The 16,357-nt window shown below is 43.4% G+C and overlaps 1 protein-coding gene across 1 annotated transcript in view; it reads left to right on the top strand.

Annotated features, from left to right (window-relative positions):
* The window catches only part of LOC137437571 (inositol 1,4,5-trisphosphate-gated calcium channel ITPR1), a 188,895-nt gene that overhangs the window by 17,429 nt on the left and 155,109 nt on the right, over window positions 1-16,357 (top strand). The window contains exon 3 of the mRNA XM_078766065.1: window positions 10,257-10,327. Coding sequence (XP_078622191.1) covers window positions 10,257-10,327 — 71 coding nt within the window. The remainder of the gene's footprint in view (window positions 1-10,256; window positions 10,328-16,357) is intronic.

Genomic DNA, 16,357 nt, shown 5'->3' with positions numbered 1-16,357 from the left:
CCTTTCTCTACATTGTTCATTGCATTGCAGCCGCTCTGCTATTAGCAGGAACCATGTCGCTTGAGTGCGTGCCTTGTTACCCAGACTGGTTTGATGTATAATTTGCCTTTTTGCAGCGGTTCTGTCTGCCCGCTGGGCCATGGCGTTGCTAATGGAAAAGCACCTGATCATTAGAGATGCTTGTAAATGTAGGCAGTGCAGGCCAGGGATGGTCGGCGCAATGTAATTTAGCTTGGAACCGAGGCTCGTTGTCTGCTTGCTTGATGAAGTATTAGGAAAGAGGCGATGATTTAATCCCAAGATCATCGTCTGACTCGACACCAAGCACCCATGGCTGCTGAGATGTGGATGGGGTTGTGGGACTGATGGTGCAAATTCCAAACGGTCCGCTCTATGCCGGAGGCACTGAGACCCGTTTGGATGATTCCAAGAGGTCCTTTCATGTTTGGCCTGTGTACATAAATGAGAGGAACAGGTGAAATTAAGAGAATTAATTATTATTTTAAATAATTGACCGATGCACTGCTTAAAGATTGATTTTTAATGTAAATCTACTGGAAGTGCTGTCGAGTAAAGGTGAATAGTAATTGGATGCATAACAAGACTGATTGGACGACTTTGATCGAGGTAATAGGATTTGTCTTACGAACCCAATTTCTCTTGACTTATTTAGCCGAACACATTGCACACGGATGAATATTATTATTACTTCGAACAATTCTCCAAAGTTCATGGAGGAGATTGTATTTGGACTTCATGCAAGATGTGAAAATGTTGATTGATTTGTTAAAATTAAATTTTTTTGAACAAATTCAAAAAATCGACTTGTAGAACTAGCAACGGTACCCGCCCTACGGGCGGGGCTTCAATTGGGCGGCCCAAATGAAAAGGCAAAATATCAGAAATTGAAGGCTTTTTTTTATTTTAAACGATTTATATAAACATCCGTTGAATCATATCACATGCAAATCATCAAAATCTAAACAGTACATGGCGCCCATTTTGAAAAAAGATTGAATTCTGCAAAACGGAAGCAACCGCTGCACGTCTTTCTCAGTCGCACCTTTATGTGTGAAGAGTGCGCGCCGAATCTGTAACACGGAAGCGGCCGCTACACCTGTTTCTTGGTCGCTTTGCACACGCTGCCGTGTTACTTCGGAGCCGCACGTTTATAAAGGAAGAGTTCGTCAGGAGTCGATCTGCTCTCTCCTGGTACGTAGAATAAACAGTATTTGTAGAATTTCAACAAAAGCCACATCACTGTTCATATCGGTAAATAATATTCCATAGTGTTTGGAAAAACTTGAAAATTGGAAAAATTAGAAAAACAATATAGCCTATTTTACTCCAGGGGTCCCAGGAATACCACAATACCCAACAATACCCAACAATACCCACAATACCCAACCACAATATCGTTGCGATCGGCTCAGCCGTTTTTGCGGTACCTTCAAACGGACAGAACAGACAGACAGACGGACGGACGGTGAATTATAGTAAGATGAAGAACTGGTCTTGCTGATGGAGACCCAGTGTCTATCTGCATCGTCGGACAGGTGGACCAATGAATAGAATCTGCAGGACATTTATCGAGGTATGCCAATCACCTTGGGAACCAGGGAGAAGCTCACATTTTACGCCTTTACTTAACCATTTGTCAGAGCAGAAGTGCTTTGTGTATTCCCTCTTTTCCTCTGATTGGTTATCGTCCATAACGTTGGTTTCTCCTTGCTTCCCACTGCAGTTAGCCTACCTCGGTTAATGTCCTGTTGTAACCATTACACCATCGAGTCCTTAACCGAGCAAAATTAGGTGCTTCGTCATGCGGCACGCCTCGAGCTGACGATGATGATGATGATGATGATGATGATGATGATGATGATGAGTTCACAGATATGTGTGTGTGTGTGTGTGTGTGTGTGTGTGTGTGTGTGTGTGTGTGTGTGTGTGTGTGTGTGTGTGTGTGTGTGTGTGTGTGTGTGTGTATGTATATGGAGGAGTCTTCATTCCTTTCATGGTCAGTATAAGCTGGAATATGGGAAGCCGGATCGGAACAAAGAAGACGTGAAAGGAGAATTCACAGCAGCAAACAAAGTCACAAACAGGCAGACATGGTGTCTGTCCATTAATGTAGCTGCTGCTCACCTTTGGAAATATGACTTGATGAAGTTGACATTGCAAGGTCGACGCCGACGCGAAGACCAGATGGCAGACCTTGCTGATCCCAGCACAATCCACTTCATTAGAAACCCTCAGGCAGATGACTTGTGGTTACGTTTCTCCCAAACACAACAGTATAATTTACCTCCTGCATTATCCCAGGTATAATGTTGAGTGCAGTGGTAACCTCCCAACAGTGAGCACGAACACACCCAAAGCGATGTTAATTATGGCTCAATCACCTGCGAAAGGAAATGCAGGCCCCCATGTAATGTCTCGAAAGTCTGTTCACGTGGGAAAGGAGAACTGGGTACATTGCGCTAAATGTTTGGCAGCAGGTACAGATGGAACCGATTGTAAAATGGCAATAATACGAATGCATTGTCTGCATTGTCTGAAAAGTCTCGGGAAAAGGGAAAACCCCAACCATCATCGAAACATTTCGTTCGGACATTCTGCCCGGTCACTATTGGTTGGCAGTGATGCCATTTGTAGTGAGACACGAAATCTGCTTGAGGGAGAACGAGAGAGAGAGAGACAGACACAGAGACAGAGAGACACACAGACACAGCTTTTGGTTTGAAATGTTTTTATTTGTTGTTTGGAAACTGTTTGAAATGGCTGGTGAGAGTAAAGGCTCTCCAGATGTTATTACATTTATTTACTACTGCCTGGGATCATTAACTTTGAATGTGAGATGTTATAGGTCTCCAAGTGGCTTTAAATGGGAAACCGTGTGTTCAAGCACAGCAGGATCACCAAATGGTTAACTTATTGCTTTATAATAACTCAACCGGGTATAAAGCATCTCTTCCTGAACAAATTGTACCTCAAACGAATTGAGGAGTCTGTTTTTGACAATTCGGTTTTATCATCCTTCATTGTGAATGAATCTAAATTATTAAATTATTATTAAATTATTAAATTATATGAATTATGAATTATTAAATTAATTATATGATTAATTAAATTATTAAATTATTAATCTAAATTGTGAATGGATGTAAATGGCCTCTAAAGGTGGTTTTTATTGTGAATGAATCGTGGTGTGGTTTTTGATGATTGTGATAATATAATAATAAATTGCCCCGAGTGGGTTGATGGTCATCTCTTGAAGTTGTAGTACAGATCTCTGATTTTGGGAACCTCCCTGGGAGCCCCATTATCCTCGGGGGAGACCTCCTGATCTGAAATGTAAAAATGTAAGACCGAGCAATCCTAAAGACCATCGAGTAAAAGGGATGTATTGGATTTCAGAGCGATTGGTTGGTAAATAGGGGATGATTAGGGATCCAAATTTTCAGGGAATAACCTTCCCTGGAAGCTCCCATGACCCCAAAATCGAAAAATCGAAGGCTGTGCGGGCTACTGCCCAAAATCGAAACTCCGAATGTCAAGCTTCAGAGCAATCAGCCAGGTGATAAGGGAGGAGTAGCAAAAATTAGCAAAAAGTTGATGGACGGACGACTGGGTGGACAGGCATCCTGACATCACGACCCATTTTGTAAGTTAATCGCTTCGAGAATCGAAATGAGATGACCTAATAACCAGAATGACACTCGGTAGGGAGCAAACCTCCACCCCAGGCTGAACAGATGACGATTTGTTTCCCACTGAAAGGGGCCGGATCTGGATCCAGCCTGAACCAAAATCTAATCTGCTTGTTCTTGTCACCTACCCAACTCATCCACAACTTTTTGAAATGTCATGCTACGTATGGTTTTTGCCCCTATCATTCAATGGTGAAGAATCGCTTTTTGAAAAATTCAAAATTCTTATATCTGGATCTGGGGTTGGATCTTCACCAAAATGGAATAGATTGGTCTTTGTCGCACATCCAACCCGTCCACCAAGTTTTTACGAATCTATCCACAACTACGAGATATCGTGCTATATATCTGTTTTAGCCCCATCACTTGAAAAAAATTCTCGAATCCTGATCCGGATTCGAATCTTCACCAAAATACAATCTGTTCTTGTCACATACCCAGCCTCTCTACCAAATTTCGTCCGAATCCGTCCACAACTTTGAGATACCCTGTTCACAAACAGACAGACAAGAGACAAACAAAAAGACTATATATATATGTATATATGTATATACAGACTTGGCATTTAATATGGAATATTTTTTTGTGGGGGTGAACTTACTTTTCAAGATGTCTTAGAACCAAAAGTTCATTGGAATTATGTTGAAATTTTTCTAGATTGTGTTAATGTGACCTTTAAAAGAAACAAAAACCACATTTGACATTTCGAAACAAATAAATTGATCCTTGAAAGTGATGTAAACTGATATCGAACTCAATTCATGGACAGTACTGTGTTAAACTTCTGTACGTTTTCCAGAAGTATCTCTTTATTTTGCACATTAGCCAAAAAATTTTTTAACATAAACAATAGTTAAATTACGACTGGGATTACGGACAGTAAAATTACAGTTCAGTACTTCGTGTAACCCCCACGAGCATTCAGTAGAGCACGTACACGTTGAGGCATGCTGTTCACGAGATTTGCCAAGGTTTGGTCAGGAATCGCTTGCCATGCAGTGACAATAGCCTGCTGCAATTCACGCACAGAGGTGGGCTGCTGGTCCAAGTGGTCGATTTGACGCGTTAATTCTGCCCACAAGTTCTCTATCGGATTCATATCCGGGGACATGGCAGGCCACTCCATATGCTCTACACCACGGTCAGCAAGAAAGTGTTGGATCATGCGAGCACGATGAGGCCGTGCATTGTCATCTTGGAAGACAAAGTTTCCTCGAAAGGCTGCACAAGAAAATGGAAGCAATGTTTCTTCCAGAATGGCCCTGTACTTGAACTGGTTCAGGTTTCCATTCAGAACAACCAGGTCAGTTTTGCCCCCTGCATGAAAAGCAGCCCAAACGGTCATCCCACCACCTCCAGCTTGGACTCTTGGCACTATACAATCGTTGTTGAAGGCTTCATGCACTTGTCTGCGCACTCGGACACGGCCATCTTGACGATAGACCAGAAATCTAGACTCGTCACTGAAGATCACATGATTCCAGTGTCCTGGCTGCCATTGACGGTGCTCTCTGGCCCACTGCAGTCGGCGCTGGCAGTGTTGTCTGGTCAGGCGTGGCTTTCTCAGGGGACGCCTGGCACGATAGCTTGCTTGAACCAGTCGTTGGCTGACTAGCCTTCTGGATACAGGCACATTTGTTAGTTGCTGCCACTCAGCCCTAAGCCGATTAGCTGACTTGGTACGGCCATTGCGGACTAACCGGTGCAGCTGGCGATCATCCCTCCTTGTGGCTCTGCAGGGACGTCCTGGCCTCGGTATTGGAGTAGGGACACCCCTCTGAGCATTTCGTTTCAGGATCTTTGACACCTGACCTTGAGTGATGCCATACTGCCGAGCAATAGCACGCCGTTTCATGCCGTAATTTCGTAAAGCCACCGCTCCATGACAAACAGCATTGTCGAGTTGACGGACCATCTCCAGAGGAAGCGGCACTAACTTTTGGAGATGTGCAGCAGTTGTTTTCCACTAATACAGAACGCAATAACCCTTGTATACCCGACTGTGAAGCAAATCATCAAATGCACATGTCCGTACATTTTGCCACGCCACCTGTGATATCATCCTGTTGTTGACTTCTTGCTGCGACAGACAATCAGTGACATGGTTCTTTTAACAAATAAATCACCAAAGTGCAAAAGAAACTCACCAGATTGATATACGGAGTTCAGAAAGTAAACCCAAGTCAAGAAAAAAAAAAATCCATATTAAATGCCAAGTCTGTATATATATATATATATATATATATATATATATATATATATATATATATATATATACACATGTGTGTATATATATATATATATATATATATATATATATATATGTGTGTGTGTATGTAAATACAGTCGTGTCCAGAAATATTGGCACCCTTGCACTTTTTTCAAATAACTCTCTAAAAATAAGTTGAAATTGACAAAAGTATTTGGTCTCCACAATTCTTTATTTCACTGTTGATATTACAGAACCTTTGTTTTTGATTCAGAACTTAATATATTCTTTTAGATCAGAAAATAAAAATAAATGGCATTGACAAAATTATTGACACCCGAGACTTAATATTTGGTAGCACGGCCGTTGGACAAAATAACTGCAGTCAAGCATTTCCTATAGCCATGAATGAGCTTCCTACACCTCTCTACTGGCAGTTTGGCCCACTCTTCTTGTGTAAACTGCTCCAATTCTCCCAGATTTTAAGGGTGTTCTCTCCCAACTGCTGTTTTCAGATCTCCCCACAGGTGTTCAATGGAATTTAGATCTGGACTCGTTGCTGGCCACTTCAGAACAGTCCAGCGTTTTGTCTTGAACCATTCCTGGGTGCTTTTTGAAGTGTGTTTGGGGTCATTACCCTGCTGCAAGACCCATGACCTTCGGTGGAGACCCAGCTTTCTGACACTGGGTTGAACATTGCGCTCCAAAATGCCTTGGTAATCTCCTGATTTCATGATGCCATGCACACATTCAAGGCACCCAGTGCCAGAGGCAGCACAGCAACCCCAAAACATCACTGAACCTCCTCCATATTTGACTGTCGGGAAGGTGTTCTTTTCTTTGAAGGCTTCATTTTGTTTTCTGTAAACATAGAGATGATGTGCTTTACCAAAAAGCTCTAATTTGGTCTCATCTGTCCACATGAGATTCTCCCAGAAGGATTTTGGCTTGTTCAGGTGTGTTTTGGAAAACTCCAGTCGGGCTTTCTTAGCAGTGGGGTCCTCCTGGGTCTCCTACCATAGAACCCCCTTTCATCGAGTTGGCGACGGATGGTGCAAGTTAAAACTCTCGTACCTTGTACCTCAAACGTCTGAAGGTCAGCTTGAATATAGTAGTTGATCGATGTGCTTTCTCCACCATTCGAACAAGTCTCCGCTGCAATCTTCAATCAAGTTTTCTCTTGTGGCCACGTCCAGCGAGGTTGGCTACATTGCCATGGGCCTTAAACTCCCTGATAGCATTGCATACGGTGCACACAGAAACATCAAGGTCTCTGGCAATGGACTTGTAGCCTTGAGATTATCCATGCTTCACTAAAATCTTGTGTCTGACTTCCTCAGACAATTCTCATGTTTATTTCTTTTCTCCATGCTAATTGCGGTGCACTCATGACACAAAACAGCAGAATGATTCCTTTTCTCAATTCAAACTGGTTGAATGAGTGATTTTTATTTTTTTTGCAGGCACCTGCAACTCATCATAGTTGAGTTTAATTCCAATGTAAAGGAGAATCATCTGCTTGAAATCTAATTATTTCTAACAACTTCTAAAAGATGAGAAGAAACCTGTAACTTAAGTCGGCTTCGTGTGTCCGGTTAGGTTGTATAATTGTCTCCCTGAGAGGGGTTGAGCTATGGTAATTAGGTAGGGTGTAAGGGTAATTCCCTGCATGCAAATTGCTTCTGTGGTTTTTCCCTTGTTCCTTATGACACACCGCACCAGCCGTGCACTCCGCACCTAAATTAATAACACTAAATAAAAGCCATTAATAACACCAAATAAAAGCCCCCAGGATTCAGACATTGAACGCTGCCGCTGGCGCCGCCAGCAGAGTTGTCGCAACACCAAGCAGCCAGTGCCGTGGGGCCCCGTCCCGAGGGGTTGGTCGGGGCGATGGACTGCAACGATGGATTCCTTGATTGGAGTGCGCGCGGACGTCATCAAATGACGTTTGAGACCGGGGAACAAAAAGGCAAAGTGGCCGCCATTTTACTCTCTTGCATTGGGACATTCATTGCTGGCAGATGCATTTTCCCCTCTCTCTGGGCTGGCCTTCATAGCGTGCAGTCGCACCGTTGCTCTGTCTTTGTGCCCCGAGTCTAAAGCGAACAGTCACATTTTCTTTCTCTTGGTACTGGCTGCGTGGTGGGTGGTCGCAGTTCGTGCTCCTCTTCTCTTCCTCGCTCTTGGTCCTGACATTGGCAGTTGCAGCTCGTGGACTCTGATGCTCTTTGCTCATGGCTTCATGACTGCTGTGGGTCATGCCGAGTGAGCCGGAGAGACCGCGGTGCTTTGTGGAGCTGACGACGAGAGGGGAGCTTGGGCCTGAGCGCTGCACGTCGGCGGCTGGGGTGAACGCAGCTGTGCGCCAAGGCCTGTTTTCCCGCGCACGGACAATGGACCCATTCGAGGGCCGACGGGGTTTGAGGGCCACTCAAAGCTGAGTACACACAAACGCTTCGCATTTATTTTCATATATCTCTCCCTGTGCCTGTTTCATGAGTCCGTATGGGGGCGCCCCAATTTAGGAATTTAGTTTTACCGTGCATTTCTTGTCCCTGGCATTATTTTCATTAAACCTCTTTATTTGTTGCATTTTAATTCTGTGTCGGTCTTGCTTGATTATCGTGGTTCGAGGACGCTCCAGAGGAAACCGTGCAGGTAAACTTCCTCACCCTCCGCTCCCACGAGTGTAAAGAAGAGCCACCATTCTTTGATTGAACACTTCAGAGTTTAAGCTCGATCGGCCACCCGTCAGCTTGGGGGATCTTTATCCCTGGTGAACACAACAATATTTTGTCATCTCTTCCCACCACCTTCTCTTCCGAATTTCCCCATGATCAAAAGCAGTTGTCACATGTAATGCAATTCTTCTTCAATGTTTTAGTTTGAAACCAGCTGTTACTTTTCCAAAATGAATGTTTAAATGCAGACTTGATTTAAAATTTGTATTGTTCTTCCTGTATTAAACTGTGTAATTGTACATCCTGTACTTGATTTTTAGTAATGGTATTTTTTTGACATTTGATGTGCCACCTGCATCGCTGCCGAATTTCTGCAGAGTATGAGGAAGTGATTAAAGCAATCTAGATGTGGTAGAATAAGTAATCTCAACAAGTCAGGAGACGACGATGGTTCACGAGCGAGCGGTATTAAATGACAAAGGACGGACTATAACCGAAACAGGCCCGGACAGGGGGGTCGGGGGCCCACGTTGCAGGTGTCGGCCCCTGACATGCGGTGTATATGCCTATTTACAAAGGGCCCCAATGCGCTGCGTGGGCAGGCCTTTAAGACACAATACCGAAAATTCGGTTAGATTCCGACAACTTTGAAAATTTGACTTTTGTGACCTTGAAATGTCAAAACGAAGGTTACTGACCTTGAGATGAGATAGAAAATAATGTATAATCAGTTATGAGGTTAGTTAGCTACACAATACCGAAAATTCGGTTCGATCCCGACAACTTTGAAAATTTGACCTTTGTGACCTTGAAAGGTCAAAGATTCTGAAATTTGTTGGAAAACTTGTATTTCATGATGTATGTGATAATATAAGATCATGTACGACATTTCACCCTATCAGGAAGCGAACAATGTAATAAAACCATCAAAAATCGACTTTTCTAAATTTTGTGACCTTGTGACCTTGACCTTGGGGCGAAAATGAAAAATCGAGCTGTGGGGCTAGACACATGACATTGGCCTAACCAAATACCGAAACCCCTGTCAGATTCCACCAACTCCCTCGGAGAAGATGTAGCTTGAACTCGATTACCCCCTAAAAAGATATCTTTTTCGGGCGTCGCTCCGCTCACAATGTGCGCAATACGCCCACTCTAGGGAGGACACAACTAGATCATGATATAAACCTCCCACCCAAGTTTCATCAAGATCGGATGATATCATCGGGTAGTTATGCTGCGGACAGACAGACAGACAGACACCCATGACGAATATAGTGGTCACTGTTTGATAACTCGTGGACCAAAAACTTGTATTCCAATGGCATAGACACTTCTTCTTCTTTAGTATACAGCACATGGCAGGAGGTAGCATTATTTGTTTGGGGGCATGCCATGCCACTGATGCAGTGCCCCTTGTAGGTTGGAGTTGGAATTTGCAACTTGTTCAGGGCACAATTTTACTGCCTGGTTGTTAATATGATCACAATATTGAAATTATGTCTGGACTGTAGTTGCATATCGCACTGAGCGTTATGGATTTTGTCTCGACAGGAAGTTTGTTTCACGATCTGTAGGCCTTTGTGTGTCAGGCATGATTGCCTGCACAGATCGACAGATATTTGTTTGTGACATTACTTCCTTATTCTGCAGCTTGGTTGATGATCGCTGTGTTGTCCAATCCAAAGCCGGTGACTTGGGAAGCCCTCCAAAAAAGTTCCGAGGTAAGCCGGTAGTGGTGATTAAATCCATACAGAATGGTAGAAATACTACTTGAGTTTTTCGTACAGTTCATTGAATTTCTTGTTCTTCTTTATTTATTTATTATTATTATTATTTTTTCTTTGTTCTTCTTCGCAGTTACATTGTTCCATTAGACTACATCACCCCTGGGGCATCAACCCGGGTCAAATCCCCCAAAAAGTTTCATATTTCATGCGTCCATGAATGTTGTTTACATATACAAAGTTTCTTTTGAAAATGTTTTCTAACGTGCCATAATTGCATTTTTGGTACTTGACCCCGGGCCATGTGTCACGGCCAAAATGATACTGCTCTAGCAACTTTGTGGCACGTGGTGATCATAACCACCAAGTTTAGTAAATTTCTGCGTAACTGTTTAGGAGGAGATAGTGTGACACACAGACAGAGTCGATAACAATATGCCCCCCCCCCCCCTAAAAAAAAAGAAAAAAAAAAGCTTGGGGATAACTCGGAATTGATACCTTTTGAGTTCACTACACCTGCTAATTCCCCCCAGCACCTCATTGGATGTTGTGGGGACCTGTCGAGTTTGATTTTACTATATTACATGATAAATGTTTCGTGTTAGCTTGGATATCTTGAGTAAAGGATAAAGATGGTCAGGAGGGAGGGATTTACGTCGCTCTCAGTAGAGAGGAAGTGTAAATTGATACCAATGGAAAACGACCACAGTTTGGGTATTGTGACCATCAGATAATTAAAATGTGGTCACTTTGGACCCCTAAACGTGCTGGGGGTCAATTTGGATCCTAAAGCTCCTTTTCTACTCATATGTTGTTGCAGTTATCAGTAATTTGCAGTTATTTTTTCCACTTTTCCAGGTTATGTTGTAGTTTAGCGTTATAATTATTTAAATATGAATATTGCACATGAGGTCATGAGATGTGAATGATTTGTTCCCGTGGAATCACGTTGGACCCCATTTCACCTGTTCAAGAAGGCGACCCAATGGAGCGTTTGGTGCGGTGAAGTCCAGACCGAGTTAATTGGTGGATAAAATGGGAAAATCCACATTTCCTATTCATGTATCTTTATATTTTCAGAATAGACCTGTTTTCCACTCCAAACATGCATCGATCATCCATTGACGCCCATAGAAAGAAAAACATTTTTTAAGAACATAGGATAACATTGGACTCCCCATTTCGTGAAACCTATCTGTTACCTGAGGGTTAGGCCAAGCAGGTAAATGTCTGCAGGTTTTTTCTTTCTCCACTTGTGAGGTTCGTGGTTGCAGCAATGACTCGAATGAATTGTGCAATTTCTATTTTAAATGGTCGTACTAGCACTATACTAGTAGTAGGCGTCCACAACCATCGTTGACCATGTTGTGGAATGTCGTTCGAGGCCCTCACCTTTTTACCTTTAATCGCTTTAAAATTCCTTTTCTCCACAACCGCTTGAGCGATTGACGTGAAACTTTTAAATTCGGAGTGCTTGCTCATGGCGAATGTTTCAACAAAGTTACATGATAAAGAAGAAGAAGAAGAGGAAGAAGAAAAGAACCACCTTGAGGCCATTTTCCCCCGCAGAGCAGGGCTTGACCTTTTTCGGGCACCGTGGTCCACTTTTTTGAAGCAATGTTTTATGGCCGGATGCCCTTCCTGCCACCACCCCTGTTAGCCGCCTCTTGCGACACACAGGGAATTACCAGTGAACTGGTGCTCAATTTGCCGACCTCGGAAGGATGACAGAATGAGTCAACCCCCCTGTGTTAATTCAGCGATCGACCGGGATTCGAACCCAGGATCCTAGGATCCCAAGCCGCACCCTAACCGCTAAGCCAACACCAGGCTATGGATGATTGGATGGAAATGTGGCCGGCGTTCCAAAAAGTCTGTTTTCTGAAGGCAGGGCCTGCAGGGTTTTTCGCATATCAGGAATAAGCGGACTCGGCCTTGGCTGAATTAAACTTAAAATCTATATTTTGCCATCAGCTTTAAAAAGAACCATCCTTTTTCACAGTAAGGATTACAAATATCTGTTTGAAGCGATGTTACAAGGTTGGTGCACTTGTCTTGGAGTTGTCCAGTGTGGATTTGATTCCCGACCCGGATATAATCTTGGACTTGTGCTTCACAGGCAGGGGATTTCATCACTGTGCACCCTCGCTCGAATTGACATTAAGCTGGGTGTCCTACCTGGGAGCATTAGTTGGCGGGTGTTAAAGGTCCCACGGTGTCTTTAATGAGGAGTAGATGTGTTATGACCAACATCCTGAACAAATTACAAATTTCTGCCCAACTCGGCTCCTGTCTGGCGTCGGTCCTATCCAGCCAGTTTGTGAGAGACTTAGGCCAAGGTTTCCTCCATGGCTGACACCACAACGGAAATGTGATTAATTGTGCCCATTAAATATGTAGTCGTTGTAATTGTAGTTGTAGTTGTTGTAATTGTAGTTGTAGTCGACAAATATTTCCTTGCATCCAACTAAAATTCCCATGATCTTCCCTACCTGCAATTTACCTTCGCTGTGCTCAATCTGACCATTTCCTCTTGTCCAATATTTCTTCTGCTGATGCACTCGGAGCGAATTGGTTTCATTATAAAATGCACCTGCTCACATTGGAAGGTATATTCATTTCCGAAAACCTTCCTCGTTCTAAATGATGCAAACATATTCATTGCTAATTCGTCATTCCACGTCAACTTATTCACAGGTGTGTACACCTTCAGGCCCGGGTGGACCATTCTTTCCTGAAATATCAGCAACTAATTGCATTATCCACCAGAATGATGTATTTCTAACGAAGGTCTTTGTCCCGATGTCCTGTAAGTGATAGTACATCGTATTAAAACTTCTGAGGCAACACACCCAAACTTGCAGTGAACCCACACAAACTTCCTGTTTGCATGTCCATATTTTCATGTGAACTGAGGCAGTATTACGATGTAAGGTTTGTCTTATTGTGACATTTTGTGGATGACCGTTACTACAGCGATGGCCCTTTGAGCTATGGTGTACCAACATGGCAACACACCTCAGGTTACTCCTTTGTCTGCTCAAGGATGATGTTGAGAACCGACAGTGGCCGGCTCAGAGCCCCGAGTTAATCGCAAATGATCCACCCTGGGATGTCTGAACATCACCTGAGGGTCAGGGTCAAATGCACAATACATCACTGAACCTGCACTTGCTATGAAGGGAGCAACGTTATCCTGATGTCTCCTAACACCTGGTCCAAGATGTCAATGACTGCACCCAATGAGTGCTGGAAATGGGTTTAAAAGTTTGTGAATTTATAACGCTGCACATTTCTTCTTCTGGCAGTTTTGGCGCTTCAAGTCTGAAATTCCATGAGGTGCCCTTACAGAAAAGTGATGGACAGGCTGCTTACGTTTTGGCTTGCTGTGCATTGGCACCATAACCTGTGCCGTGCAATTTATCATGCAGCAATATCACCATTCAAATGAAAACAAATTACTTTGATTCTAAATGAGCGTAAATGTACTGTGTGTGTTGAACACGAGCATGGATGAATGTCTGGGTCCAAATGAGCTAAGTGTCCTGTGTGTGTTGAACACGAGCATGGATGAATGTCTGGGTCCAAATGAGCTAAGTGTCCTGTGTGTGTTGAACACGAGCATGGATGAATGTCTGGGTCCAAATGAGCTAAATGTACTGTGTGTGTTGAACACGAGCATGGATGAATGTTTGGGTCCAAATGAGCTAAATGTCCTGTGTGTGTTGAACACGAGCATGGATGAATGTTTGGGTCCAAATGAGCTAAATGTACTGTGTGTGTTGAACACGAGCATGGATGAATGTCTGTGTCCAAATGAGCTAAATGTACTGTGTGTTGAACACGAGCATGGATGAATGTCTGGGTCCAAATGAGCTAAATGTACTGTGTGTGTTGAACACGAGCATGGATGAATGTCTGGGTCCAAATGAGCTAAATGTACTGTGTGTGTTGAACACGAGCATGGATGAATGTCTGGGTCCAAATGAGCTAAATGTACTGTGTGCTGAACACGAGCATGGATGAATGTTTGGGTCCAAATGAGCTAAGTGTCCTGTGTGTGTTGAACACGAGCATGGATGAATGTCTGGGTCCAAATGAGCTAAGTGTCCTGTGTGTGTTGAACACGAGCATGGATGAATGTCTGGGTCCAAATGAGCTAAATGTACTGTGTGTGTTGAACACGAGCATGGATGAATGTTTGGGTCCAAATGAGCTAAATGTACTGTGTGTTGAACACGAGCATGGATGAATGTTTGGGTCCATATGAGCTAAATGTACTGTGTGTGTTGAACACGAGCATGGATGAATGTTTGGGTCCAAATGAGCTAAATGTACTGTGTGTTGAACACGAGCATGGATGAATGTTTGGGTCCAAATGAGCTAAATGTACTGTGTGTTGAACACGAGCATGGATGAATGTTTGGGTCCATATGAGCTAAATGTACTGTGTGTTGAACACGAGCATGGATGAATGTTTGGGTCCAAATAATGATCCTTCCGCAGGTTCACCGATGAAAACCTTGTTACGACTTTTACTTCCTCTAGACAGTCAAGTTCGCTCATCTTTTCGGTGCACTGGCATGAGCCGAGAACGAGGCCCGTGCAGGGGCTGATCCGAGGATCTCATCAAACCGTCCGATCGGTAGTAGCGACGGGTGGTTTGTACAAAGGGCAGGGACTTGATCAACGCGAGCTGATGACTCGCGCTTACTGGGAATTCCTCGTTTGTGGGACACTGTCTCAAGCCCCAGTCCCCATCACGGATGAGGCTCAGCGGTTTACCCAAGCCTGACGGTGAAGGGCAAGGTACACGCTGGCCCGTCCAGTGTAGCGCGCGTGCGGCCCCGGACATCGAAGGGCATTAAACGTTCATTAAACATTAAACGTTCATTAAAGGATTACGAAACGAAAAACGTTACGAAATTACGTTCACCACCGTCACTTCAAACACTACCGTGAACACATACATCGTCACAATGAAAACATCGTCACAATGAACGTTATGCGAACGCGAATGTTATGCGGGAGTCAAAACCTGAGAATGCTGGAGACCAAAGCTGAAATTGGGGGAACTAAATAGCCTATTTTACTCCTGGAGATCCCAGGATTACCCACCCAAAATATCTTTGTGATCGGTTCAGCAGTTTTTACGGTACCTTCGAACAGACAGACGGACATTTGGTGAATTATAGTAAGATGTTAGGAGAAAATTGTGAGTTATTTGAAAAAAGTGCAAGGGTGCAAATATTTTTGGCCATGACTGCACCTGTCAGCAATGGGTGTGGCTGAAATAGCCGAATCCACCAATTAGAAGGGGTTCTGCATACTTTTGGGCATGTACTGTATGTTATAATTTCCATGTTCCGGGCTGGGGAGGGGTGGGGGGTAGGGGTGGGGGGGAGGGATTGAATACTTGTGTAAATTAGATATTTCTGTGTTTCATTTTTAATTATTTTGCAAAAATTTCTAGAACAAATCCACTTTGACATTATGGGGGTATTTTGTGTAGAGCAATGACCAAAAAATCTGAATTGAATCAATTTTAAATTCAGGCTGTAACCCCAAAATGTTAAGTCAAGGGGTGTGACTACTTTCTGATTGCACTGTATGTAAAGATTTTTTGGATTTGACCCCCTGGTTCATGCCCCCAAGAGGTGGGGAATTAGGGTCATGGGTCAAAGCAAAACACATTTTAACTCAAAATTTGATAGTGGGTCATTCCTGGTGAAATGTTTTGCCATCTTTAAGCTTTGCTTTCGGTTGGAAGTGTGGCAACTTGTGATGACGTGCCATGGACTTCACTCTAATTATTAATTTTTATTCATTTATTTTATTTATTTGTAGAAATTGGGATCCTTGACCCCCCTCTTCCCCCTTTCTCTCTATAGTGAAAAAAAAAGTGGAGATGTAAGGAGAAGGAGAGGGAATGCTTGGTAGAGATGGGTGTGGAATGGGAGAAAAATGGAGACGTAAAGAGGTTGTGGAGATGGAGTAAAATGGATATGAAAGGAGGTGATTGAGAAG

This window comes from Myxine glutinosa, chromosome 12 (genome assembly GCF_964187855.1).
Source record: "Myxine glutinosa chromosome 12, kmMyxGlut1.1, whole genome shotgun sequence".
Lineage (NCBI taxonomy): Eukaryota > Metazoa > Chordata > Myxini > Myxiniformes > Myxinidae > Myxine > Myxine glutinosa.
This window is presented reverse-complemented; position numbering and strand designations above follow the sequence as displayed.